The sequence below is a fragment of the Fundulus heteroclitus genome, unplaced genomic scaffold (genome assembly GCF_011125445.2).
Source record: "Fundulus heteroclitus isolate FHET01 unplaced genomic scaffold, MU-UCD_Fhet_4.1 scaffold_185, whole genome shotgun sequence".
Taxonomy (NCBI): domain Eukaryota; kingdom Metazoa; phylum Chordata; class Actinopteri; order Cyprinodontiformes; family Fundulidae; genus Fundulus; species Fundulus heteroclitus.
In genome coordinates this window covers 92,130-117,935 of record NW_023396597.1, presented here as the reverse complement: position 1 = coordinate 117,935, position 25,806 = coordinate 92,130, and the positions used below count along the sequence as shown (strand labels likewise).

General features: G+C 42.9%; 1 protein-coding gene and 1 long non-coding RNA gene across 2 annotated transcripts; one reads left to right on the top strand and one right to left on the bottom strand.

Moving 5' to 3' along the window:
- Window positions 1–716: 716 nt before the first annotated feature.
- On the bottom strand, window positions 717–24,109 carry LOC118558946 (zinc finger protein 135-like). The gene is made up of 2 exons (XM_036129560.1): window positions 23,859–24,109; window positions 717–2,338 (listed from the first exon to the last, which is right to left on the bottom strand). The coding sequence occupies exons 1-2, from the start codon at window positions 24,016–24,018 to the stop codon at window positions 1,095–1,097; spliced, it is 1,404 nt and encodes a 467-aa protein (XP_035985453.1). The 5' UTR covers window positions 24,019–24,109; the 3' UTR covers window positions 717–1,094.
- Window positions 7,255–8,323, top strand: LOC118558954. Its single transcript, XR_004928562.1, has 3 exons — window positions 7,255–7,291; window positions 7,379–7,706; window positions 7,778–8,323. It is a non-coding gene; the product is annotated as an uncharacterized LOC118558954 (long non-coding RNA).
- Window positions 24,110–25,806: the final 1,697 nt, after the last annotated feature.

The window sequence follows — 25,806 nt, the reverse complement described above, 5'->3', positions numbered from 1 at the left end:
CCTGTGATCGGCGTGACCGGGTGTCATTACCGCCAGCGTGAAGAACAATTTTGCGGTATTTACGCTTATCCTTAGCCAGCAGTTTTAGGTAGGATTCTATGTCGCCCGTTCTGGCCCCTGGTAGCTGGAAAGAAAAGAGACAAAAAGATTTTTCACACCTCACTTAGTAACTCAAGGAATTATTTTAAACTAAATATTTTAGGCTAAAATATTAAACTGTTTATTGGTTGTTGTTTTTTCTTCAATTCCACCGTTATGTTTAGCAATTTCTGCCAAAAGCTGCAGCCTTTTGATGTAATCTATCTGAATGCAGTATTTGCAAGCCCTACTCTGATTGGATGGAAAGAAACCTGTCTGTGATTGGCTGGTGAGGTGGACAGTTTTTGAAGTCACGAGCGCACAGACAGAATCCAGCGAGCCACGCACAGCTGGTGTTGAGCGTGGAAGTAGCATGTCACGGGCAGACATGGAACCGAGGGCGAGCAAAGTGGGTTGAGAAGAGTTTATCAGTTTTGAGTGCGCGCACGTGATGTTTAAACGCTGAATACCTGTCTCACTGCGCGCTCAAAAAGACACAAATATCGCTCCAGAAGTGGGTATACGCAATGATGACTGAAAAATAAGTGGGTATGCACCGTCTACCCGAGTACAACCTGGACTACACTGTCCGACTTCATGTGAGACCGTAAAGCATTGACACCCATTGTGCAGCTTAATTTTTTTTACAAACACGGCAAAATCCTTCGTCATCTTTACCGTCGACAGGCTGCAGTCATGTCCCGAATTCCTCGTTTTCCATCCACTTTTGTTGAAATTAGTATTTTCCCATTCTCTAGCTCTTATCGCCTCGAGCTCCTCTTCCGAACATTGTAAAAACAAACGGCTTTACGATCAACCGGAAGCAGTTCCGTGCAAACACGCGGAATCAGTTATATCTGATGTGATATATCCGACGAAACTCTTTTTATGACTGTATTACTATAAAAAAATAAGGCATTTTTAATGCCATAGATAATCACATTTAATGACTTTTAATGCCAATTAAGTACTTAATTTTAAAAAATTTAATGACTTAATGCCCCGCGGAAACCCTGTCATGAAAAAAGCCTCTCACCTGTGTGGATTCTCATGTGAACATTTAAATTACTCAGTCGAGTGAAATGTTTTCCGCATGTCTGACAAGAAAAAGGCCTCTCACCTGTGTGAATTCTCATGTGATTATTTAAATGACTCAGCTGAGTGAAACTTTGTCCGCATGTCTGACAAGAAAAAGGCCTCTCACCTGTGTGGGTTCTCATGTGACCATATAAACTGGATGCTTGAGTGAAACTTTTTCCGCATGTCTGACAAGAAAAAGGCTTCTCGTCACTGTGGGTTCTCATGTGATTATTTAAATGACTCAGCTGAGTGAAACTTTTTCCGCATGTCTGACAAGGAAAAGGCCTCTCACCTGTGTGGGTTCTAATGTGATTATTTAAATGACTCAGCTGAGTAAAGCTTTTTCCGCATGTCTGACAAGGAAAAGGCCTCTCACCTGTGTGGGTTCTGTAATGCCTTTTCCAAAGACTCTTGTGCGTCAAAGACTTTCCACAAACATCACATTTTAAAGACATTTTCTTAGTGTCAGTGAAAGACTGTCTCTCTGACCCAGTGGAGCTGCTTCCTTCCTGGTCTTTGGTCTGAACTACAGGAGAGATATGAAAGGAAAGCTGCTCAGTTCTTGGTTCTCCTTCATGTTCCTGAAGGGTAAAGGTCTCCATTAGAGCAACAGACTTCTTCTGGACAAGCTGCTCTCCCTCCTGACTGCTGCAGACATCCTCCTGATCCCTTCTAGTTGCTAAATGTTCAGCATCCTGTTGTTCATGTTTAATCCTTGAAGAATCCAGCATTTCCTTTTCTTCTTCAATCATTGGACATTCTGGTTCTTCTTGTTCCTCTTCAGACCATGAAGACTCAGGCTCTACATGTTCTTCTTTAATAAGTGGAGGTTCTGGTTCCTCCTTTTCCTCTTTAATCAATGGAGGATCTGGTTGCATTTGTTCCCCTTTAACCCATAAAGACGCAGGCTCCACCTTTTCCTCTTTAATCAGTGGAGGTTCTGGTTCCCTCTGTTCCTCTTCAGACCACTGAGGTTCTGCTTCCTCCTTTTCCTCTTTAATCAGTGGAGGTTCTGGTTCCCCCTGTTCTTCAGTCAGAGGAGGATCTGGTTCCATCTGTTCCTCTTCAGACCACTGAGGTTCTGCTTCCTCCCGGTCATGACTGGACCTTCTCCTCTGGTTGCAGAGCTGTTGGATGGAAGAATCTTCCTCCTCCGTGGAGACATGTGGCTTCTGGAGGTCTGTGAGGACAAAGAAAGAGATCATTAATATAATTTAACTGATGACTGTCTCATGCATCAGCCTGGTTGTTCCTGGAGATCCTGGACTGAAGGCGTCACGGTTCATCTAAAATTAGTTTGACGTGTTTCCTTTCAAAGGAGGTGAAGTTAGCAGGGTAAAGTGTCCTCCACACTAATTGGCAGCCCTGGTAAAGATGTTCAAAAAGTTGAAAATAAATCCAAATTTTATTGCATCACTACAAGGTTAATTAAAACTTTGATTTGAGGAGATGTTTCAAGTGGGGAACTCATCCTAGATTAAGAAAAAACAGCTTTTTTAAAAGGTTTTTAAGGCACTAGTGGCTCGTTTTTTGTACAGTAGACTGACATGATAGGGGGTAGAAGAGAGGAGGAGAGACATGCATCAAAGGACCAAAGGTCCGATTCAAACCGGGGTCGGCTACATCGAGGACTAAGGCCTCGATGTAGCCGACCCCGTATATGGGTCATGCAGGCTAACCACTGCGCCACCAAAGCATGCCCGAAAACCTGCTTTTAACATAAACTCTGGTGCCACAGCTGTTGGCCCCACAAACACACTGCCTGGACTAAGGAAAGTGGCCACCTGGATTTAACTAAGAAAATAGGTGTGAGCCTCCAATTGGATAACTACTGCAGCTGGATAAATGTTATTTAATCCCAGCTGATACAATGAGCTCATGTGGAAAAGATGTTAGTCTGTTTAAGAAGGGTCAAATCATTGGCCTGCAACAAGCAGAGTAATCACCTAAGGAGATTACAGAAACTACTGGAGTTTGGTTGAGAACTGTCCAACGATTATTAAAAACCAGAAGGATGGAGGGGAACCACAGTCTTCAAGGATGAAAACTGATTGGGGAAAAATCCTGAATGATCGTGATTAGGAAGAAAGGAAGAAGTCTTTATTGGTCATTGTAACTGTACATTTCAATGAAACGTGTCTTCTGCATTTAACCCATCCTCTAGGAAGCACTGGTTAGTTTCTATAGCTGCCCAGGGAGAAATCGGGGGTTAAGGGTCTTGCTCAGGGATCCATAGTGGCAGTCTGTGGGGATGGAACCAGGTACCTGCAGCCTTCCCTGAACACAAGCTGCTCTAACCACTAGGTCAGCACTAGTTAGAGCAAAGAGAGAAATATAAAGTATAAAGATTTGCTCCCTGAATATAATTGCTCTCTTTTCCCGCTGCTACGTTGGAGCAGCATAGGGGAGAACACTCTCTTCCTGCTCTGGATCCACAGACTAGATGGAAGCTAAGTCTGCAGTCTAGGTTTTGTGTAACCAGACGCAGGAGTAAAGAATCCGTCTATGACAAAATCAGCCTGATGATTTTTCTCAGCTGTAGCAGGAAAGCTGAGAGGAAACAGTGAGGAGCGGTCTCCTCTGCTACGGCCAGATCCAGCTGAGAGGAAAGCTGATCTGAAGTCACCAGCTGCAACCTGTACAGGTCCTCACCAGAAGCAGCTACACCAGGGAAGCTGAGCGGAGGTCCCCGCTTCCACAGCCTGAACTCACACCCTCCATGGAGCTGTGTTCAACTTGCCCAGACCTGGTTCCCCAAACAACGGCTATTTTCCCTTTTGATTTAGCGGCTGCTGAGAGAACTAGTTCTACCTTGGATTAATTCACTGCAACCAGAGACAACGGGAGAAAGCTGGCAGAAAAATAAACAAGGAAAGTTTAGAATAGTTTACTTAATGTATTTTCATGGTGTTTTTAAAACAGGCATAGCTCCCGTTAGCATTTTGAAACCAAGCGTTTCTGATGTGGTTCCAGTGTGTTTTTACGGTTACAACTTAATAGGCTATGTGCACAAGATGGCGCCCACTAACTTCCGGTCAAGCTGTGGTGATGGCATCCACTTCCAGTGAAAATAGCATTGTTGTTGTCAGCGAGAGGAGAGAAATAAGCTTGTCGGGAGTCCAGAGGAAGAGACCCTGTTACCAGTGGGTTAATGGATCGTCACTGCACTGCTGTGTGCCTAGATGTACATGTTCATCACGGTACAACACTAAAGTTAGTTTTCATCGCTTCCCTGTGGATAGTGTAGTGCGTCGGCATTGGCTAACCAAAATTCTGAGGCAAGATTTCAGTCCCCGTAGAGAGACACGGGTATGCAGTCGACATTTCCTGCCTGATGATCTGGTACAGACACCAAGGGGAAAGAGGTGCTTGAAAAAGGGTGCTATTCCCGTTTTATTTGAGTACTAGAGCCTGATATGGCGGTAATGGTTGTCAGGGGATTTCTAGTTGACAATTTGGCTCCCTGCAAAGTCTACAGACCACCTTTCCGCTCAGGGAAAAGGCAGATGGACCCATATGATGTCCTTCAGACCCAAAATATTGCTCGCTTGAGGATCCATGTAGAGCGCTGCATGCGAAGAGTGAAGGAGAACTAATTTTTTGACGGCGTTATCCCACTGGCTGCATGTGGGATCATTGATGAACTGTTCAATGTGGCTTGTTACTTGGTAAATTACCAACATGGGCCCCTTGTGAAGGCTTGGGCTACTTGCTAAAATCTCTACAGTTTCTCAGTTGGTTGACCTGGTATAGTCCTCTTTTAGACTATTTTAATCCTTTTTTAGTCAGCTTAGGCGATTTTCCACAAACTAATTTAGTTGTGAAATTATTAAAATGTGAACATAATGAACGTTCCCCTGTCTCGTGTTCACTGCCCCCTAGTGACTGAATTGAGAATTGTGGGTATTTCTTAAACAACACTCATAACTTCTCACAGTAATGAGCTAGTCACCTCAAATATTTCTGTGATGTTTTTTCCCCTCACAGGATACCGTTTTCAAGTAGTTGTTTTTTTCCCTTGTAAAGTTTGCTACTTGTTTGTGAAGGCCACAAATAAAATATTTTATAAAACCAATATTTCTTAACTACTGATTCCATTAAAACACTTTTTTGGGGAAATTTATATCAATTAACAAACTGGAATACTCAAATAACAAACTTTCATTGTGCTATTAAAGATACTTAATCCACAACATGGCATATAGTGGAAAGCTTTCAGAACAGAATTAAGTAAATAGGACAACAGAACATTGGTGAACTAAATCATTACTAATCTATACACAAAAAACATGGTCACATGGTCAGACAACCAACGAAACCAAAATTTCTTTGACCTACAAACATGACATTTTAGAACCTACAAACTGGAAAAGTAAACATAAAAGTAAAAATGGTCAATTTTTGCCCTCATTGTTTCACACACACTAGGATCTCTATAAATGCGTTGTACAAGAATGTCATCCTCTGCATAGACGACAAAAATCACACCACTCCATGCCTGTGATTAGAAGCTGCCCTAGCACCTGCCAGTAATAGCAGTGACTTGACGCGAGCCTCATTGTGTCATTACACTTTTTTTTAAATTGCGACAATCCACGTAACTCTTGGTATTGGGACATTTTAACTCCAACCACGCCCGCCGACAGGGGGGGACAAACGGGTCAGTTGTCCCGGGCCCAGGACAAAGGGGGGGGCCCAAAACTGACACTCTGACCATTAAAATGGTCAGTCAGAGTGTCAGTCAGCGCGCAGCTTCATCCAAAGTCTCCTCGTCTGTGTCACGGCACTCTGCTGCTCCCCCTCCCCTCTCGTACATGGCTCAGCTGCGCCAGCCAATCAGCACGCAGGCTCAGCCTGGCCCGCCCACTCTGCTCTCTCACAAACAACCGCGCTTCGCTGCTCAAACTCGGAGACAGAGAAAACAGGAGCGGTAAAACATGAGGGAAAGTAGCGCCGTTTGGCTGTATTTTAATACCTTAAATGAAATCAAGCTGTATGTTTTGTAAAAAGCTGGTTAAATTCAGTGGAAACAACAAATTTATCTAAGCACATGAAAAACCACGAGCAAGAAAACGTCGAGCAACAGAAAAGGAGAAACGAGACGAAACTTCTCTCATTGCCCCGACAGACCCACAGACTGACGTCACTGACTGAGGCGTTTCAGTCCTCCAGAGAACATCCAGGTAGATCAGAGTGGTCATCTTCAGCAGTTCATGTTAACTTTCAAAGTAGATATTATCTATCATATGTTACTGGAGCCCACACAGAAAATGTAAGTAAGACATTGAAAGAACCCAGTACATATATCCTTACCTGACTCCGCCAGATGGATTTGCTCCGCATATCCATCTGGAAACCTTCCGTTGAAGTTATTTTGGGAAGGGGCGAAAATACTGGTTAGCTGATTGGCCTATGTTGGTGATTGACGGGCAAAATAAACCAATCAGATCAACGAAGCATATGACATACTAGTCAACATGCTTCGTCGTCGCTCTGTTACGAGCGACGACCAAAACACAACCACAAGCCAAGCTACTCTTGCTGCTGCAGGTAAAGGCTCGTTAGCTCAGCAAATAAATACTCTGTAATTGCGATAAAACTTGCTTGATAGCCACGCTAACGCTAGTTTCATCGGCTGAAGCCGCCATGTTCTTTAGACTGAACTGTCGCGCTTCTGGTTGCGTCACACCTCAACCCGCCTCAAAGCCAACGCTGATTGGACGTTCGTTTGATGAACGGCTCCAAATTTTTCTTTAACGGAAAGTAGCCAGACTGATCTGCGAGTGAAACCTTTAAAGCTCGCGAGATCAGGATGGTCTCACGAGGCTACATATATCCTATTAAAAAGTGTTATTTAAGATAATATAACATTAGCTAATCCTTTATCCTACGACGGGAAATTTATAGGATTAAAGCAACAGGCAGGTACACACAACACAGACAAAATTACATAAGGATTGAAAGATATAAGAGGTGGATTAGGAAAAAAACATTTCTCTCATTCTGCTCCACAGGTGGTTCTAGTTGGCTGGGGGGCGTGGCCCACACCTGCGGCTCGTTCGGAGCGGCTTCCTCTGGCTTCTTAAGGAGAGCTCAGACAGATGGAAGACGCCAGAGCCTTAACTCAGTCGTGGTACGACGTGGCCTCTGACCAAGATCCTGAACCTGTGAGTCCTTCTTTCACACTTTGACTAACATTGAGTCTCCTGTTTGTCTCTAGTTAATGCCTTTGGATTACTCACCCGCCTCAAAGTCTCACTCGAAGAACCAGCACCTTAAGAATCCCCGACGCTCAGATATTGCTCTGGCACTCCACTCATACTCCCTGGATATTACCCAGGGAGTATGAGACCCCTTCCCTGGATTCTGCTGGTGCACTCACTCTGGTCATCCATCTGTCCCTCCTGTCTACTGAGGCGCGCTCCGGATCCCTCGCCAGCTTACCATCTGTCCGCCCTCCAGCTACTAGCCACCGTTCATCCACTGAGAGCTTCGGTCACAGAGTTTCCCTAACACTACTTCCCCGGTTAGGTTAGCTCGACTAAATGGTAAGCGGCACAGCTTCTGGTAGATTTTCCCTGGTTCGACCTCTAGTAATAATTTCCTCTTTCTTCCGCAGTAACCTCAGCCCTGACGTTCAGACCTCGACCGATCCTGCAGCTTGTCGATCCCCTGTAGTCTGTACCCTCAAATAAACATCTTAAAAGTGTGCTTGTCTTCCGTTCGTATCTGCATGTGGGCTAAACACTTGAAAAACATGACACTGACATTATGCCATTGAATTGTTGCGCTCTGCTCCCTGGTGGCAACTTCAATTTCACGGGACTGTTCCAACGTCGTCGCAAGATACTCCAGATCAAGCTGTTGCTGTTGGCTGCAGACAAACTGGACACAGGTGGGCTCAAGATGGTAGTGGTCAAGAGGCAGTGACGGCGGTGTAGGGGCATCCACATGACAAATATTATCCGGCTGACTGGTAGTGGATGCTGAAAAGCAAACGGACTGCCTTCCTGGACCTTACCAAAGGCTGAATCAACTAAAAGCACATCAGCACTGATTGCCATTGTAGTAATAAGAGGTGAAAGGTCCGCTGGAAAGTCCTGGTACACCTCTGCTACCCTGAGAACATCAAAGTCTGGTGTGTCACCTAGCACTGCCTTTTAACGTTTGCTCCTTCAAAAAAAAAAAAAAAAAAAAATCCAATTAAATCTCGTCACTCAAAATAAGTATTCAAAAAACATTCAGTTATTTCAACCTTCAATATAAGTAATTACATTAACAATAATTACCTTACACCATTTCCGACTGTACGCTGCTGTTTTGGTCTTGCAGACATACAAACCGGCCTGGTTTAACACCCTGTAAAAGAATTAAATTAAATGCTTAAAAATAATAACAGTGATAACACACACAGAAAGGTACACAATGTAAATGTAGAATATCAAATGTATATATTAATTATCCATGACCTTAGGCATGAATAAAATTTTTTTTTTTACTGACATTTGTTTTAATGCTTATGTATTCATGGTGGTGATGTGACATCAACGTTTTATAGATCAGCAAGAATCTGTTGTCCAGATAAAATGTCTATATGACTTTACGAGTCACTATGTTGTTTTAAATAGCATTGGAGGGTGTATTACACAAAGCATTTTCATGTGATTCACTTACCATGGTCCTTGGTTTGTACCAGCTCTGTTCAGTTTCAGTACAGCTTAGTACTGGTGGCACTGCAGTCAAATTCAGAGCAGAGTAGTGTGCAGTTTGGTAAAGTAATGCAACACAGTGATTGCACAGCACTGTACCAGCCACACAGGAACACCCAACTATTGTGATCTCCACCGGGGAGCAGTCTTCAAATGTAATCTAAATAAAAAATAAACTGTCAAACTATGCAATGGTTATTTCATTAATGGTTAGCAAGCAGAAAGTGCCGACAAGTGGAAAAAAGACTGGAAGAAAGTGCAGGACAATTTTTCTTTTAAACCATGGCCTATTTATGCTCAGGTGTGTTCTTAAAGATGAAATTAATGAATGCACTTTGGGATGACACTCCAATTTGTTTTTTATAACTATTTGCAAAGATGCAAATGAAAGCTTGCAGTTGGCAACAGAGCTAGAACTATATTTGCAGCACAATGCGCTTTTGGTGATCAATGTTTTTAATCAATTTCAAGCTTTTTTATGCATCACAAAGCGTCTAAAACCACAACTTTGAGCAGGCTTATTTGAGCGAATGTGAAATCATCACGTCAGTGACTAGTAGGCACCATGCATATTTTTAATAATGGTACAATGAAGAAACTTTGTTTACAAAAAGTAATCCTTACCTGATGTCATAACTTAAATAAGATGCACATTTCTGAACATATTTGCCAACCAAACACACGCAATGTAAACAACAACAGACGTAGCTCACATAGGAAACTGCCCTTTGTTCCAATGTTTAACTGAAGTAAAAAGAAGCAAAAGAACCGAATAAACAGGCCTAGGAACTGGCCTTTAGCATTAACAGAGTCATATATATTTGAACTTACAATATAACGAAAAACTGTAGTCATAACAGACTAGGTTCTAGGGCTCTCGTGTAGCTAAGCTAACGCTAAAGTTAGCTAACATATGTGCGCTACTACTGCAACACAAAACAGCTAGAAATACTCAGAACTTCCGCTGCACACAAACTACATTAGACCCCCAAAATATAGTCCTCTTTGCATTTGCAATCATTTTATGTGATTTTACCCTACTCTGAGTTTACGAGGCTTATCATTTTTGTGCATTGATCTGTAACAGACCGCCCTGACGCTCACTCTCCCTAATGAAATAAAAAAGACCCTAATGAGTCTTTGTTGGAAAATGTGGTTAAAGCATTGAAACAGGATCTGAAACAATGGCTTTGAAGTTATGTTAAAACTAGGGGTGGGCAAGTTAACGCGTTAATTTCGCGTTAACTCATTAGACTATTAACGGCGATATTTTCTTTAACGCGCGTTAACGCATGTTGCTCACATGCTTTTATTTTGTGAAGGTCTGTTGCTGCGGTGTAGGGGTTTGAATCAAAACAGTAGGTGGCGATAATGCGCCAATAACCTCGCTGTCAGCCAAACCTCGGATTCAGAGTAAGAAAGGTGCTGGCCGGAAAAAAACAAAGCCGACATGCGGAAGGCGGTGTTTCCCGCAGGAATTTGCCTCGGCGAGGCGGTGAGTTGGCGGCCGGAACAAGTTTTGTGCGGAGCGGAGCGGGGGGGTCTGCTTAGACGCCGTCGGTGAAGTCGCTTCTCGTTTCAAAGTATCCATGTGTTTTTGCCTGTTTTTCCCTGCCATTCACTATATGCACGCGAGAAAGCAACAACAAAAAACTGCGTGTCAACGTCAAATAAATGCAAGCAACGCAAGCATATCGAGTTAGCAAGCATTCAGTTTAAAGTTCTTCCAGCATCGAATATGACAGAAACAAGTTAGTTGTAACCACTGCCAAGTTTGGTATTGAACATAAAATGGTAATGCTGCTCCCTGCGGTTACCTCAGAAATTGCCTGTTTTTGGTAGATTTTTTCCCCATAAAGAGAATTCCCTGTCAGTGGCAATAAGCTTTAATTTATTATTATTGCTATTTTTTGTTTTACATGTTTAAGTTGAGCTTTACACTAAATATATGTGTTACTGATAAGTGCTACAAATGTTACAACACTTTTGTTCATATGGCAGCAGAACATTAAAATAAAAGTGCTCTTTACACTACTTTTGAATTCATTCTTGGAGTTTGTAAATACAATGCGATTAATCGCAATTAATCAGGGCGATTAATCGCGATTAAATATTTTAATCGTTGCCCAGCCCTAGTTAAAACACATAAGTGAAAACGAGACCGTATATGTATGCACAGTATAAAAAAAAAAGTGACCAACTGGTACATTACTTACCTTCAAAGTTGTCAATGTAGTTCGACACGTAAAACTTGAAGCCTTTCTCTTTTTGATGATAAAGTCCGTATAAACCAGAGGACGTCGTTGATTGTTATATTAGGAAGGTCCTGCAGGCAGTGAGTGTAGAACGCCATTGCTTGTGTGGGTGAACAGCCTAACCGGAAGTATACTCCCTTACCCTTTTCAGTTAGCGGAAGTTGCGTAGTAACATCGTGCACATAGCCTATTTCCATAAGGGTTTTATACATTGATGGCATAATGATGTTTGTGTTTTCCGGTCTGCTTATTACGGACAAATGGATCAGAAAAGTATTTTAAATTAGCGCAGAATGTCCGTTAGCATAGCGCTATTAGCTTCTTACTGCCCCAAACTTAATAAAATCGAGAGGAGAACGCTGAGACCAGCAGAGTAGTTTGGCGATTGTAACTGTGCGGTCTCTGCTACTCTCCTCGCGAGTAAAACCAAACTAACTGTCTTTGTGCCTTTTTTCCCTTTGTTGCATGATGTTTTAGGTGCTTAGACCTGACACATGACTACAACCTTAGTCAAAGCAACTACGGTTCATTTTTAAACATAATGTTTGTTGTCGTTTCATTAGTGCTATGAGCATTATTACAGCATTAACAGGGAATATTAATGTCGATTTAATGGTATTTTACTTACTTACTTAACTTACTTTAGGATTAACCCATCAAGTGACCGATCACTATGGCGACCCCTAGCTTCCCGGAGGAATAATCACATTAATAAAATCAAGTGTCCTAAAGGTTGATTTAAGATGGCAAATCATTCTTTAAAATGTTATTTTATCAAATAATGTTTTGTGTAACTCAGTATTTGCATTGTGTATGGGTAAAAACACGCCAAACGCTATTCTAAATTAGTTAAGCTAATTTAACCTCATTCCACATTCTTTGAGATAAACTTTGTTTTTTAACTCAGATCTGCAGTGAACCAGGATTCACTGAATCATTCTGATGATGGTTTTAAAATAGCTCGTTCTCAACAAATAAATGGTCTATGGTCTATGCTCTATGGTCATTTCCAGATGTCCTACAAAAATACAATTTGCTTTGTCACAAAACACCAAAAGTCTCTGTTGGAAACAAAAGTCCACCTTCCTGAGTCCATCCCTGAAAACAGATGCTGCTTTATGCTTGGAAAACGCATTTTTGTTGCTAGATAAGGCCCATGAATGTGATAAAATTAAAATCGGATAAAGTTACGCTGAAAAAAATAAACATCTATATTTTCATTCAAACAGGAAGTAGGAAGAAAGAGGCAGGTAGCCTTCAAAATATAACCATTAGAGCTGTCCGTTTTAACACGTTAATGCGCTAACTGTGCTAGACCATAACGACGACAACCTTTTTATTGTACGTTAATCGCTTTTCAAAACACACACACCGTTGCCTAATGTTTTTTTAACCTCTGAGCTTTCAGTAGTTCCAGGAATGCTAAGTCTGCGCAAGAGACCGCAGCATCAACAGACTCATGCTTTGAATGAGCAAAAATAGCCAGGTAAGGTGGCAGCCCAGGGAGGGCTGCCACCTTAACGTGGTGGAGGGGTTTGAGTGCCCCTGACAGCTATGCTGTCAGGGGCTTTATGCCCCTAGTAGGGTCACCCAAGGCAGACAGGTCCTAGGTAAGGGACCAGACAAAGAGCAGCCCAAAACCCCCTTATGATGAGTACGATTAATGGACGTCGTGTTCCCTCGCCCGGATGCGGGTCACCGGGGCGCCACTCTGGAGCCAGGCCTGGAGATAGGGCACGTTGGCGAGCACCTGGTGGCCGGGCTTTTGCCCATGGAGCCCGGCCGGGCTCGGCCCGAAGAGGAACCATGGGTCCCTCTTCCAATGGGCTCACCACCTGTCGGAGGGGCCAAAGGGGTCGGGTGCATTGTACAACGGGTGGCAGTCGAGGACGGGGACCTTGGCGTTCTGATCCTCGGCTGCAGAAGCTGGCTCTTGGGACGTGGAATGTCACCTATCTGGTGGGGAAGGAGCCTGAGCTAGTGCGCGAGGTTGAAAGGTTCTGACTAGAGATAGTCTGACTCATCTCGACACATGGCTCTGGCACCAGTCTCCTTGAGAGGGGTTGGACATTCTTCCACTCTGGAAATGCCCCTGGTGGGAGGCGCCGAGCTGGGGTGGGCATACTTGTTGCCCCCCATCTCGGTGCCTGTACATTGGGGTTTACCCCAGTGAATGAGAGGGTGGCCTCCCTCCGCATACGTGTGGGGGTACGGGTTCTGACTGTTATTTGTGTGTATGCACCAAACAGCAGTTCGGATTACCCACCCTTTTTGGAGTCCTTGGAGGGGGTACTGGAGAGTGCCCCTCCTAGGGACTCCCTCGTTCTTACTGGGGGACTTCAACGCTCACGTGGGCAATGACAGTGAGACCTGGAGAGGCGTGGTTGGGAGGAATGGCCCACCGGATCTGAACTCGAGTGGTGTTCTGTTTTTGGCAGGGCAGTCAAACTTTTTTAAAGTAGCAGGCCGCACACTATCAAGTAGGAGGGTGCACTTATGCCAGTGCCTGAGCCCCGGAGGGGAGAATTTTGAAAAATAGACTCTCCCCGATATATTTTGGAAGCTTTCAAGACAAGTGATTATTTAAACAATAGAGTCAGAGTGCATGTTTCAAATTCAATAAAAGGCAAAAAATGTGAATGATCAATTCTTCAAAAACATTTCTTTTTTATCATTATTCTTAAAACATTATTTTTTCACATGATGTTATCATCATGTTTTAACAAGGTAAGGTAATCTCCATTTGCATAAAAGTTGTTTAATTTGAATTACTAGCACCACATAAAACATATCAGATTAGGTGAGGTCTATTCATCTTATTATTATTCACAGTTCTGTTCTAAAAACGATCGTAACATTTCTTCACGAACAAAGTCGAATTTTTATGATAAAAATACAGGGTTGGAATTTGAAATTGAATTCACATGTTGAATTTATTTCAGTCATAACGCTCTTTTCGAAATCTCTTATCTCAGTTTAATTTCACTTGCACTCATCACACACACGATATCATATCATCGGCGAGGATTCTAGAGACGAACACAAAATGCATCCCCTGAAAAACTTTGATAATTTGCTGCTGTAATATTATATTTTATTATATGTAATATTATAGATTTTTCAGAATAAAAAGCTAACAGATGTGCATAATCAAAAAATATCAGAAATACAATTATAGAGCATTCAGTATTGTAAGAAAGCCCACACTGTTTCTGGATAAATACATTATTGTATGAGTTAAGTTCTATTCCGTTTTATGTCTCTTTCCTTGTAAGTTTGAAATGTCCCATGCTCCTGAATGCACCATAGCTTTCTGACGCTCGTGAATGCATCACACTGGTCTATGAACGTGGTGCTGTGCACGTTTGATTTTTTCCGCTTAAAAAGCTTTGTAGTTTCAAAACTCACGTCGGCTCTCACGGTTTTATTGCACTTTTATTGCACGCATGTCTTGGACACTAGGGCGAAGAGAGGGGCGGAGCTCTCCACCGACCACTACCTGGTGGTGAGCTGGCTCCGATGATGGGTGAGGAAGCCGGTCAGACCTGGCAGGCCCAAACGTATTGTGAGGGTTTGCTGGGAACATCTGGCGGAGTCCCCTGTTAGACGAAGCTTTAACTCCCACCTCCGGGAGAACTTTCAACACGTCCCGATGGAGGCGGGGAACATTGAGTCTGAGTGGACCATGTTCCGCGCCTCTATCGTTGAGGCGGCTAGTCGGATGTGCGGCCGCAAGGTTGTCGGTCCATGTCGCGGCGGCAACCCTCGAACACGCTGGTGGACACCAGCGGTGAGGGAAGCCGTCAAGCTGAAGAAGGAGTCCTATCGGGCTTTTTTGGCCTGTGGGACTCCGGAAACAGCTGATGTCTACTGGCAGTCAAAGCGGCAGGCGGCTCGGCTGGTCGCCGAGGCAAAAACTCGGGCGTGGGAAGAGTTCGGAGAGGCCATGGAGAAAGACTTCCGTACGGCTTAGAAGTGATTCTAGTCCACTATCCGGACAGTACCAACACTGTTTATAGTGGGGGTGGTGTGCTGCTGACCTCGACTCGGGATGTCGTGCGTCGGTGGGCCGAGTACTTCGAAGACCTCCTTAATCCCACCAACACGTCTTCCATTGCGGAAGCAGAGCCTGGGGACTCTGGGTCGGGTTCTCCCATCTCTGGTGCTGAGGTCGCCGAGGTTGTTAAAAAGCTCCTCGGTGGCAAGGCTCCGGGGGTGGATGAGATTCGCCCTGAGTACCTCAAGGCTCTGGATGTTGTGGGGCAGTATTGATTAACGTGGCTCTGCAGCATTGCATGGACATCGGGGGCAGTTCCCCTGGATTGGCAGACTGGGGTCTCTCTATTTAAAAAGGGGGGCCGGAGGGTGTGTTCCAATTACAGAGGAATCACACTCTTAAGCCTCCCTGGTAAGGTCTACTCTGGGGTTCTGGAAAGGAGGGTCCGTCGGATAGTCGAATCTCAGATTCAGGAAGAGCAGTGTGGTTTTCGTCCTGGCCGTGGAACACTGGATCAGCTCTACACCCTCAGCAGGATCCTGGAGGGGGCATGGGAGTTTGCCCAACCAGTCTACATGTGTTTTGTGGTTCTGGAGAAGGCATTCGACCGTGTCCCTAGAGGGATCCTGTGGGGGGGTACTCCGGGAGTATGGAGTACCGGGCCCTTTAATAAGGGCTGTCAGGTCTTTGTATGACCGGTGTCAGAGTCTGATCCGCATTGCCGGCAGTTAGTCGGACTCGTTTCCGGTGAGAGTTGGACTCCACCAAGGCCTTTGTCACCGATTCTGTTCATAACTTTTATGGACAGAATTTCTAGGCGCAACCAAGGTGTTGAGGGGATCCGCTTTGGTGGCCTTAGGATTGCGTCTCTGCTATCTGCAGAGGACGTGGTCCTAACGGCTTCATCAGGGGGTGACAGCTCTCACTAGAGCGGTTCGCAGCCGAGTGCGAAGCGGCCGGGATGAGAATTAGTGCCTCCAAATCTGAGACCATGGTCTTGAGCCGGAAAAGGGTAGAGTGCCTTCTCCGGGTTGGGGAGGATGTGCTACCCCTAGTGGAGGAGTTTAAGTATCTTGGGGTCTTGTTCACGAATGAGGGGAAGATGGCGCGGAAGATCGACAGGCGGATTGGTGCGGCGTCTGTTGTGAAGCGGGCGCTGTACCTATCCGTTGTGGTGAAGAGAGAGCTGAGCCAAAAGGCCAAGCTCTCGATTTACCGGTCGATCTACGTTCCTACCCTCATCTATGGTCACGAACTTTGGGTCGTGACCGAAGGAACGAAATCCCAGATAAAAGCGGCCGAAATGAGTTTTCTCCATAGTGTGCCTGGCTCTCCCTTAGAGATAGGGTGAGGAGCTCAGTCATACGGGGAGGACTCAGAGTAGAGCCGCTGCTCCTTCACATCGAGAGGAGCCAGTTGAGGTGGCTCGGGCATCTGGTTAGGATGCCTCCTGGACGCCTCCCTGGTGAGGTGTTCCGGGCACGTCCCACCGGGAGGAGACCCAGGGGAAGACCCAGGACACGCTGGAGGGACTATGTCTCTCGGTTGGCCTGGGAACGCCTTGGGATTCCCCCGGAGGAGCTGGCCCAAGTGGCTGGGGAGAGGGACGTCTGGGCCTCCCTACTGAAGCTGCTAACCCCGCGACCCGACCCCGGATAAGCGGAAGACGATGGATGGATGGATGGCCAGCAGACAAGGTATCCTGAGCGACAAGTTTCTTTTTAAAGTTACGCCAGATGGCTCTCTCAACAAAACCCGAGTTGTTTGCACGTTCAGTAGTAACCAAACGAGTTACCATCGGAGTACGTCAAGTCTGAAATACCACTTGTAGGAGCTATTTCTCTATTTTTGTTTTAGAACTCAGATTAGTTTGTATGCATTTATTTGGCTATTTGTTGCATTTTTGTTTGAAACCAGTTGTTTAGAATACAATGATTTCTTAGTAAATGGTTTAATTAGTTAATTGATTTTGTTTGGGTTTTGGGTGTGTCTGGTGTATAAATACATGGACTCTAGGTAGCTCAGGAGGAAAGTGGGTGGGCTTATGGTTTTTTACCAGTCTTCCAGTGCTGCAGTCTGTCAGTCTTCCAGTCCTTTCAGGAAACCAGACACAGAACTGGGAACCCTGACCGGCTTCCCAGTTCTGTGCCATGGTAAGAGATCTGTTGAACATCACGCCTGTTTGAAAGCTTGTCGGCTTTAATGCTTGCTACTTTGTGTGTGCGTGAAGTGCTTGCTGTTTTTTTGCTGTATTCTGTGAGGAATAATAAATATAGGCACTATTATTCTAGCAGAAGCAGTGTTTGCGTTTTTATTCGTGTGTCGCCGATCTCTCCCAAACCTGAATAAAGATTTCATAAAACAACATCCTACCAACATCACTATGCAAACACCTGCTGAGCTGGATGAGCTAAAAAAAACTGGAGGACGTCCTGAAGCATTGCAGGTAAGTTTTATGTTTTGCTTAGTACACTTGTAACTCTGTATGATTATATTTATTCAACATATAAAATCTAGACAAATGTCTCAGAAGATACAAGTTTCTGATAAGTCTGTCTTTTTTTCATATTGATTGGTACATCAGTGATCTTCTAGGAGGAGAGAAATTTGTTTCCTGCACTGTGGTGCTGCCAGCATTATGCCATCTGTCAAGGGTGATGGAGGTCTCTGAAGATGAGCCTGCCTACATGGCCAGAATTAAAGAGAGCTTTACTGCACAAATGGATAAACGCAAGCAAAAAACAAACATAACATGGCTGAAAATAGCAACTTGATCCCAGGTTCAAGGTCTTAGCAGAGGTGAGAGGTCTGAGCTGTGGCAGTCCATCTCTGATTTACTGAGGAAGGAGAGGGAGATGGCTGATCAGCCAGTGTGAGATCAAGAGACATCAGGACCACTTAAAAAAATTAAAAATGTCTCTCATGCTTCATTAATCTTCATCTGATGAGGATGAGGACATGATTGAGAGATGTATAGAGTGCTACAAAGCAGAAGCCATCATTGGCCTGGAAGAACCAGGTTTGAGAAATAATTAAAGTTTACAGAGTACTTTGAAGTACTGTTCTGTAGTTTTGAACTGCTATGATCCCTGTTTGCTTGCATTTTCCTGCCTTTTACTTTTTATCTCCTTTTTATCTCTTAGCCAAAACCACAGAAAGTTCTACTTAGTTATTTTATTTATTTTATTTTTATTTATTTTTGATTTTGAAAAGATGCCTACCTTCACTACAGAGGACTTTGACACGCTTTTACAGAAGATAGCTGTTATGGAACTGAAAATCTGCCAACTCAAAGTGAATTATGATGTAAACGGCGCGCATGGAAATGAAACAACCCTGCCTGTGATTCCGAACGGTGACCACCAGCCCAGCGACTCAGCGAACAAACAGTTCCCTGAGGAAAAAGAGGATCCTTGGTCTTCCTGGGTGCAAGACCAAAGGATCAACGAACCCCACACCTAGACAAAGGAAACTGGCCGATACTACAGAGAACTGTCCCAACACAAGTGAAACAACAGCGGGCTGTTCTCACAACAAATTATAGGAGTAAACCTGCTGGAAATGTTGGAATTCCGTGACTAAACAGATTCGCTCCGCTCCAAAATGTGACCCAGGAGAATCATGACAACAATCAGAGGTATGTCAAAAATCTTTCCTCTAAGCTACCAGAGAAAAAACACGCCACAGGGCAAGGGCCCTGATATTATGCAATGGATCTGTAAGTGGGATTAAACATTTCTGTAACAAGAAAAACAAAGAGGTGTTGATTTATAACAATTTGAACTGTGGCCTGGTGTCTGATATATCAGACATCCTTCCAAGGATCTTGAAAGAACGCCTGACCTTGGAAAAACTCATAATACAAGCTGAAGCCCTGGGCGACATCACCCGGATAAGAAATTAGAAGTATTGAAAGAGGATTACATTCGTCTGCTAAATCTAGTTGATGGCCTTAATGTCAAGGTGTTTCTCAGCGGCCCTCATGTTCCCATTAATTGTGGAGATTAGATTTTTTCCAGAGTTCTGATGCTAAACAAATGGCTGGAAAAAACATGCAAACAACCAACTGTAACCTTCATAGACAACTTTAACATCTTTTGGGAAAGGAGACATCTGTTCAACAGAGATGGTTTCTCTCTAAATAGGTCAGGTGCAAAACGGCTGATTTCAAACATCTTCTATTCTGTGAACCATGCGCCATCAGCTTTGTCCCAAAACAAAGCTCAACGCCAAAACAAATGATAAGCCCAGTACAGCCCGAACAAGCCAAGATAAAGATGGCCAGAAAGATGACACAAAGAGGCTACGTCAGAATTACAGGAGGATTCATCCCAGATCTCAGCAGGACAAAGAGAGGACCAAAAACCTCAATCATCACGAACACCGGTCCAGACTGCACCGGCCTCCCGTTCTTCTCCACAAAACCCAGAAGTTCCTTTTCTGGAATTTTCTCACAACATGAAAAAAATATTTAAGATTGGCCTACAGATGACATCCTCTCCACATAGCCATGCTGCTGTGACTAAACCAGCATTTTCCAAAGGCCTCAGATCCTCCTCCTCTACGTATCACGGAACATTCTGGTGCTCAGGACCTTCAGATTACTTTGCTGTGATACAGACCAGGCCCTGGCCGCACGTTTATCAGACATGACAGTTTCCAGCATCAGCTTGGGCCTTTTGCCAGAGATTATGGAATATCTGTGATGATACGTGGCAGAAATAAGAAAAACAAAAGCTTAACAAACAGGAACAAATACTTAAAAGTCAAACTGTCAGATGCAACCTGTCACAGAGACATCATCAACCACTAGGTCATATAAACTGGGTTTATTAAACATTAGATCTCTGTCAGGAAAATCCCTTTTAATTAATGACTTCATTATTGACAATAATCTTGATGTAATGTTTTTAACAGAAACATGGTTACATGAATCTAATGAAGCAGCTATTCTATTAATTACATTTTATTTATATAGCGCCAAATCATGAAACATTAAGGCAAGGCAAGGCAAGGCAAATTTATTTATATAGCACAATTCAGTACAAAGACAATGCAAAGTGCTTTACATGATTAAAATATAGCAAAATAAAACAGAATAAAAGCAAGTAGGAATAAAATATAGATAGAAAATAGAACAAAAAAGTGGTGATTCAGTTAACTAGGACAGTTGAAGGCAATTTTAAACAAATGTGTTTTTAATCTTGATTTAAAAGAACTCAGGCTTTCCGCACTTTTACAGTTTTCTGGAAGTTTGTTCCAAAAAATTGGAGCATAGGAACTAAATGCTGCTTCTCCATGTTTGGTTCTGGTTCTAGGTATGCAGAGCAGGCTGGAGTCAGAAGACCTGAGTGGTCTGGATGGTTTATACGCTGATAACAAGTCTGTGATGTATTTAGGAGCTAAGCCATTTAAGGATTTATAGACTAACAGAAGTATTTTAAAGTCTATTCTCTGAGATCCAGGGAGCCATGGAAGGACTTCAGAACCGGGTCCATGTTCTCTACGTTCTTAGTCTTAGTGAGGACGCGGGCAGCAGCGTTCTGGATCAGCTGCAGCTGTCTGATCCACTTTTTAGGCAGACCTGTGAAGACACCGTTGCAGTAATCAATTCGACTAAAAATAAACGCATGGATTAGTTTTTCTAGATCCTGCTGAGACATTAGTCCTTTAATCCTAGAAATGTTCTTCAGGTGATAGAAAGCCGACCTTGTAACTGTCTTTAGATGCTTTTGGAGGTTCAGGTCCGAGTCCATCACTACTCCCAGATTTCGGGCCTGATTAGTGGTTTTTAGCTGAAGCGACTGAAGCTGTGTGCTAACTTTTGATCTTTCCTCTATTGGTCCAATTATTATTACTTCAGTTTTGTTTTTATTCAATTGTGACGACTCCTCCCAACTACAATTTTCTTTGTGAGAGCAGACAGCAAAGGAAAGGTGGAGGAGTAGCAGAATTGTTTAATGATTCACTAAAGTGTAAAAAGGTGTTTTTGGGAAAATTCTACTCGTTTGAACATTTGGCTCTCCAGGTAAAGAGCCCAGTACGAACTATGTTTCTGAATGTTTACAGGCCTCCTAAGTCCACATCAAACTTTTTTAATGATTTTAGTGACCTCCTGTCTGTGATATGCGTTGATTATGACTGTTTAATTATTGTGGGAGACTTCAACTTTCACGTTGACAACCCTGAAGACAGAAGTGCAAAAGAACTGTGTGACACACTTAGAAACTTTGGTTTAACTCAACATGCTAAACAGCCAACACACAAACAGGGACATATTTTAGACCTGATCATCACTAAAGGTCTAAAGATTTCTAAGGTCAATGTAACTGATGTTGCCCTATCTGATCACTTTTGTTACCTTTGAATGCATAAACCACAAAAGCTTAGAGCAGATCATTCAGCAGCTAAGTTCCTCCTCCTGCTGCCTTGATGTTCTCCCCACAGTTTTCTTTAAGAAAGTTTTACCTGTCATAGCGTCTGAGTTGACTCAGATAATAAATACGTCCCTTCTGTCAGGTGTTTTCCCCCAGTCCCTAAAAACAGCAATTATCAAACCACTGCTGAAAAAGAATAATTTAGACAAACTTCTACTCCAGAACTACAGGCCCATCTCAAACCTCCTTTATCAGTAAGATTATTGAAAATTACTGAGTTTCAACAATTAAACACCTTCTTAACAACGACCAGCCGCTTTGACGTTTTCCAGTCTGGTTTCCTCACCACAGTACAGAGACCGCCCTTATCAAGGTGTTTAATGACATCCATATAAATACAGACTGTGGAAGAACCACAGTGATGGTTCTATTGGACCTCAGTGTGCAGCATTTGATACTGTTGATCACTCCATTCTGTTAGAACGCCTGGAGAACTGGGTCGGCCTCTCTGGTACAGCTCTCCACTGGTTTAAATCCTACTTAAAGGACTTTTTTGTATCAGTAGGTAACTTTACATCAAAGATGACAGAAATCACACGTTGGGTTCCCCAAGGGTCCATCCTGGGTCCCCTCCTCTTCAATATCTACATGCTCCCTCTAGCTCAGATCATAAAAAAACAACAACAACATCAGCTACCATAACTATGCAGACGACACACAGCTCTACATCACCATGTCACCAGGTGACTATGGACCAGTTCAGGCACTGAGTAAATGCCTAGAAGAAATCAATGCCTGGATGTGCCAAAATGTTCTTCAATTGAATAAAAACAAAACTGAAGTAATAATCTTTGGACCAATAGAGAAGAGATGAAAAGTTAGCCCACAGCTTCAGCTGCTTCAGCTAGGAACCAATGATCAAACCTGGGAGTAGTGATGGACTCAGATCTGAACCTCCAAAAGCATCTAAGGACAATTACAAGATCGATTTTCTATCACCTGAAGAACATTTGCAGGATTAAAGGACTGATGTCTCAGCAGGATCTGGAAAAACTAATCCATGTTTATCTTTAGTAGAACTGATCACTGCAACGGTGTTTTCACAGGTCTGCCTAAAAAGTGGATCAGACAGCTGCAGCTGATCCAGAACGCTGCTGCCCGCATCCTCACTAAGACTAAGAACATAGAAAACATGGACCCGGTTCTGAAGTTCTTCCATGGCTCCCTGTATCTCAGAGGATAGACTTTAAAATCCTTCTGTTAGTCTATAAATCCCTGAATTAGCACCTAAATACATCACAGACTTGTTATCAGTGCATCAACCCTCCAGACCACTCAGGTCTTCTGGCTCCAGCCTGCTCTACAGAACCAGAACCAGACATGGAGAAGCAGCATTTAGTTCCTATGCTCCACTGATCTGGAACAAACTTCCAAAAAAAACTGTAAAAGTGCTGAAAGCCTGAGTTCCTTTAAAACAAGATTAAAAACACATTTGTTTAGGATTGCCTTTGACTGTTCTAGTTAAACTGTTTTACTATTTTTAATGTTCTAATTTGTTTCTACATTTTATTCCTACTTGCTTTTATCTGTTTTATTTTCCCATATTTTAATCATGTACAGCACTTTGCGTTGTCTCTGTACTGAATTGTGCCATATAAATAAATTTGCGTTGCCTACAGTTTGGATGGAAGCATAACACTTCATTTTTTACCATGTTTGAATTATTATTGGCCAGAAAATGTTAAGGCACCACAAAGTTTTTATTCCAGTTTCTTAAGAGTGCTAGAAAAATAACAATATTAAAAACCTTTTTGTACAAGCATGTTTTTTACACGTCATTTATTACGCAACTGCATTTTAAAAATGCCCAAATAGGCTTTTACACTTTCAGAAACAAAAAGATTAAATTTGTGATTAATCTCGAGTTAACTATTGACTTTATGCAATTAATCGCGATTCAACTTTTTAATCGTTTGACAGAACTAATAACCATGTATAAATTTACACGATAGGGACAGAAAGATGAAAAGAGAGACAGAAAGATGGACAAATAAGATAAAGGTTAAGAGAGACAAGATGACTGCTCGTATAAAGCTGTATTCTGTGTTTTTAATGGAAATCTAAGTGGAAGAAGGTCAGATTCATTTATGTGTTCACATAGTTGGTAAATAAACCTGGTTGTGAAAATTGGTTTAAAGGTTTTTCATCTTTAAAGCTAGAAAGCAGCAGCTGAGGAGAACTGGGAGGATGTTAGTTTCAGGTGTGAACGGAGCCTCAGAGACTGAAGTGTGGTTGGAAAGCTGAGAGCTCAGATTAGAAACTGATCAAACTGATTTATCAGACACTTTTTGTAGCTTCATACCGATTCTGGTGGTCTTTATCTGGGGTCTCCAGCAGCTTTCCAGCAGTCTGGCGTCTTCCTCGTAGCGGACGATGGTTTTCTCAACCTCTGAGAAGATTTCTTCAGCAGCAGCAGTTAGTCGCTCTCTGATAAACTCTCTCAGATGCTGAACTGAAGACATTGTTGCTGAAACTACGCAAAGATTCAGCTGACAAACCACAACACAACAGTCTTCCAGATGAGCTGCTGCTGGAGCCTTTTAGTTTCACTTCCGGTGGACGTCACTGAGACAAAGCAGCTGATTGGTCCATCTACCACAATACGTTTGAGACCTGGTAGGCTCAAACACAGACGTATATATATATATATATATATATATATACGTATTGTGAGGGTTTGCTGGGAACGTCTGGCAGTCTTCCGTGAGACAGAGCTTTGGCTGTTTCTCACGAGAACGCGAGTCCGTACTCGCGTTCTCGTCAAGTCTGTTCTCGGTAAGAACACAGGAAGATCGGACTTGATGAGAACGCGAGCACGCAGCACGTATTGTGTATTGGAACAGAAGCGTACTCGTGACGTCATCACACCCGCAGCTCTTGAGCATTTCTTTAACGTTCGAAACTATTTATACACTACACCATCATATCTTATTGAAAACGTTTTTTTTTTATTAATTTCTAAAAATTCTAATAAAATATCTAAAGAAATGTGGAGGGAGTTGTAGTTGTAGAGGCGATTGAATCTTTTTTTAAAAATCAGCACTTTGTAGAAGAGCAATATTGCTGTTGCTTCGGTCGTTGGTCAGCTTTACCAGCAGGCTGAAGAGGAGGTGATGCAGTTAAGGAGGCAAATCCGAGCAAGGAGAAGATTGATGCAGCAGAGGAGGCTCAGAAGGCAGGGTTTGCTCACCCATCTATTGCCAACTGGTAGGCATTTTAAGATTAACAGCCTATTTCCTACTTTTATCTTTAAAAAAAACATTGAGGATGATATTTAAAAACGTGATCAGGTTGCAATTGTGACTATTTCTCTATAAATAATTAAAATAAAGACCCAATTTTAACATTAGTAACAGTAGGGTTAAGCTACTTTATTGCACCTCCTAACCTTCACAGCATTGATTAAGAAAGGAAAAAACATATTTTTATGTCTGTCCACCTTTACAGTGATTAATCTATAAATTATGTGCAGTTAGTTCAGCTCATTTTTCAGTGAAATGGTAAAAATACCAGAGAAGGGAAGCCATTTGTTACATTTACTATACTTGACTAGTTTTACAACACTATACATTTTACCTTTTTATTTCTTGAGAACTATAATTTCTGCATGTTAAGCAGTTATAGTTTTATGGTGTGAAAAGGTGAGAATCGAAAAAAAACTATTATGGTAACATTTGGCATTTTTTATTTACAGGAAGAAACAGAAACAAAATATGTGAGGATAAACACCTCTGTGCCGATTCTCCAAATATGTTTTAATGAAGGGGACCTGAAACCAGCCTTCAGGCTAAACAGGGCAACCATCGTCCTCCTCCTTCAGCTGCTGCCCATCAGAAGGTCCATGGATGGCCACAGGAGATAGAGGTGCTGCTGACCCTCTGCTGGCTGGCCTGTGGTGCATCCTATAGGGAAACAGCTTGCCAGTAAGATCTCTTACCTTCTTGTCGTTAAATAGAGACAACAATGCCACACAATTGATAGATTACATTAATTGGATAGAAGATTAAGACAGATCAGCATATTACCTAAATTACAAGTTAATTTTATATTTGGTACAGGTCAAGTGGAGGCACGCTACAACAGACACCACACCAAGGCTGATTAACATCATTGACCGTGCTTTTGGTGGTCTGAAGACACGGTGGCGTTCCATCTTCTTAAGGGCGTTGGAGGTCCGCCCGACATTTGCCCCAAAAGTAATTGCCACCTGCTGCATCCTTCACAATATTAGTATAGAGGCAGGGGACCAG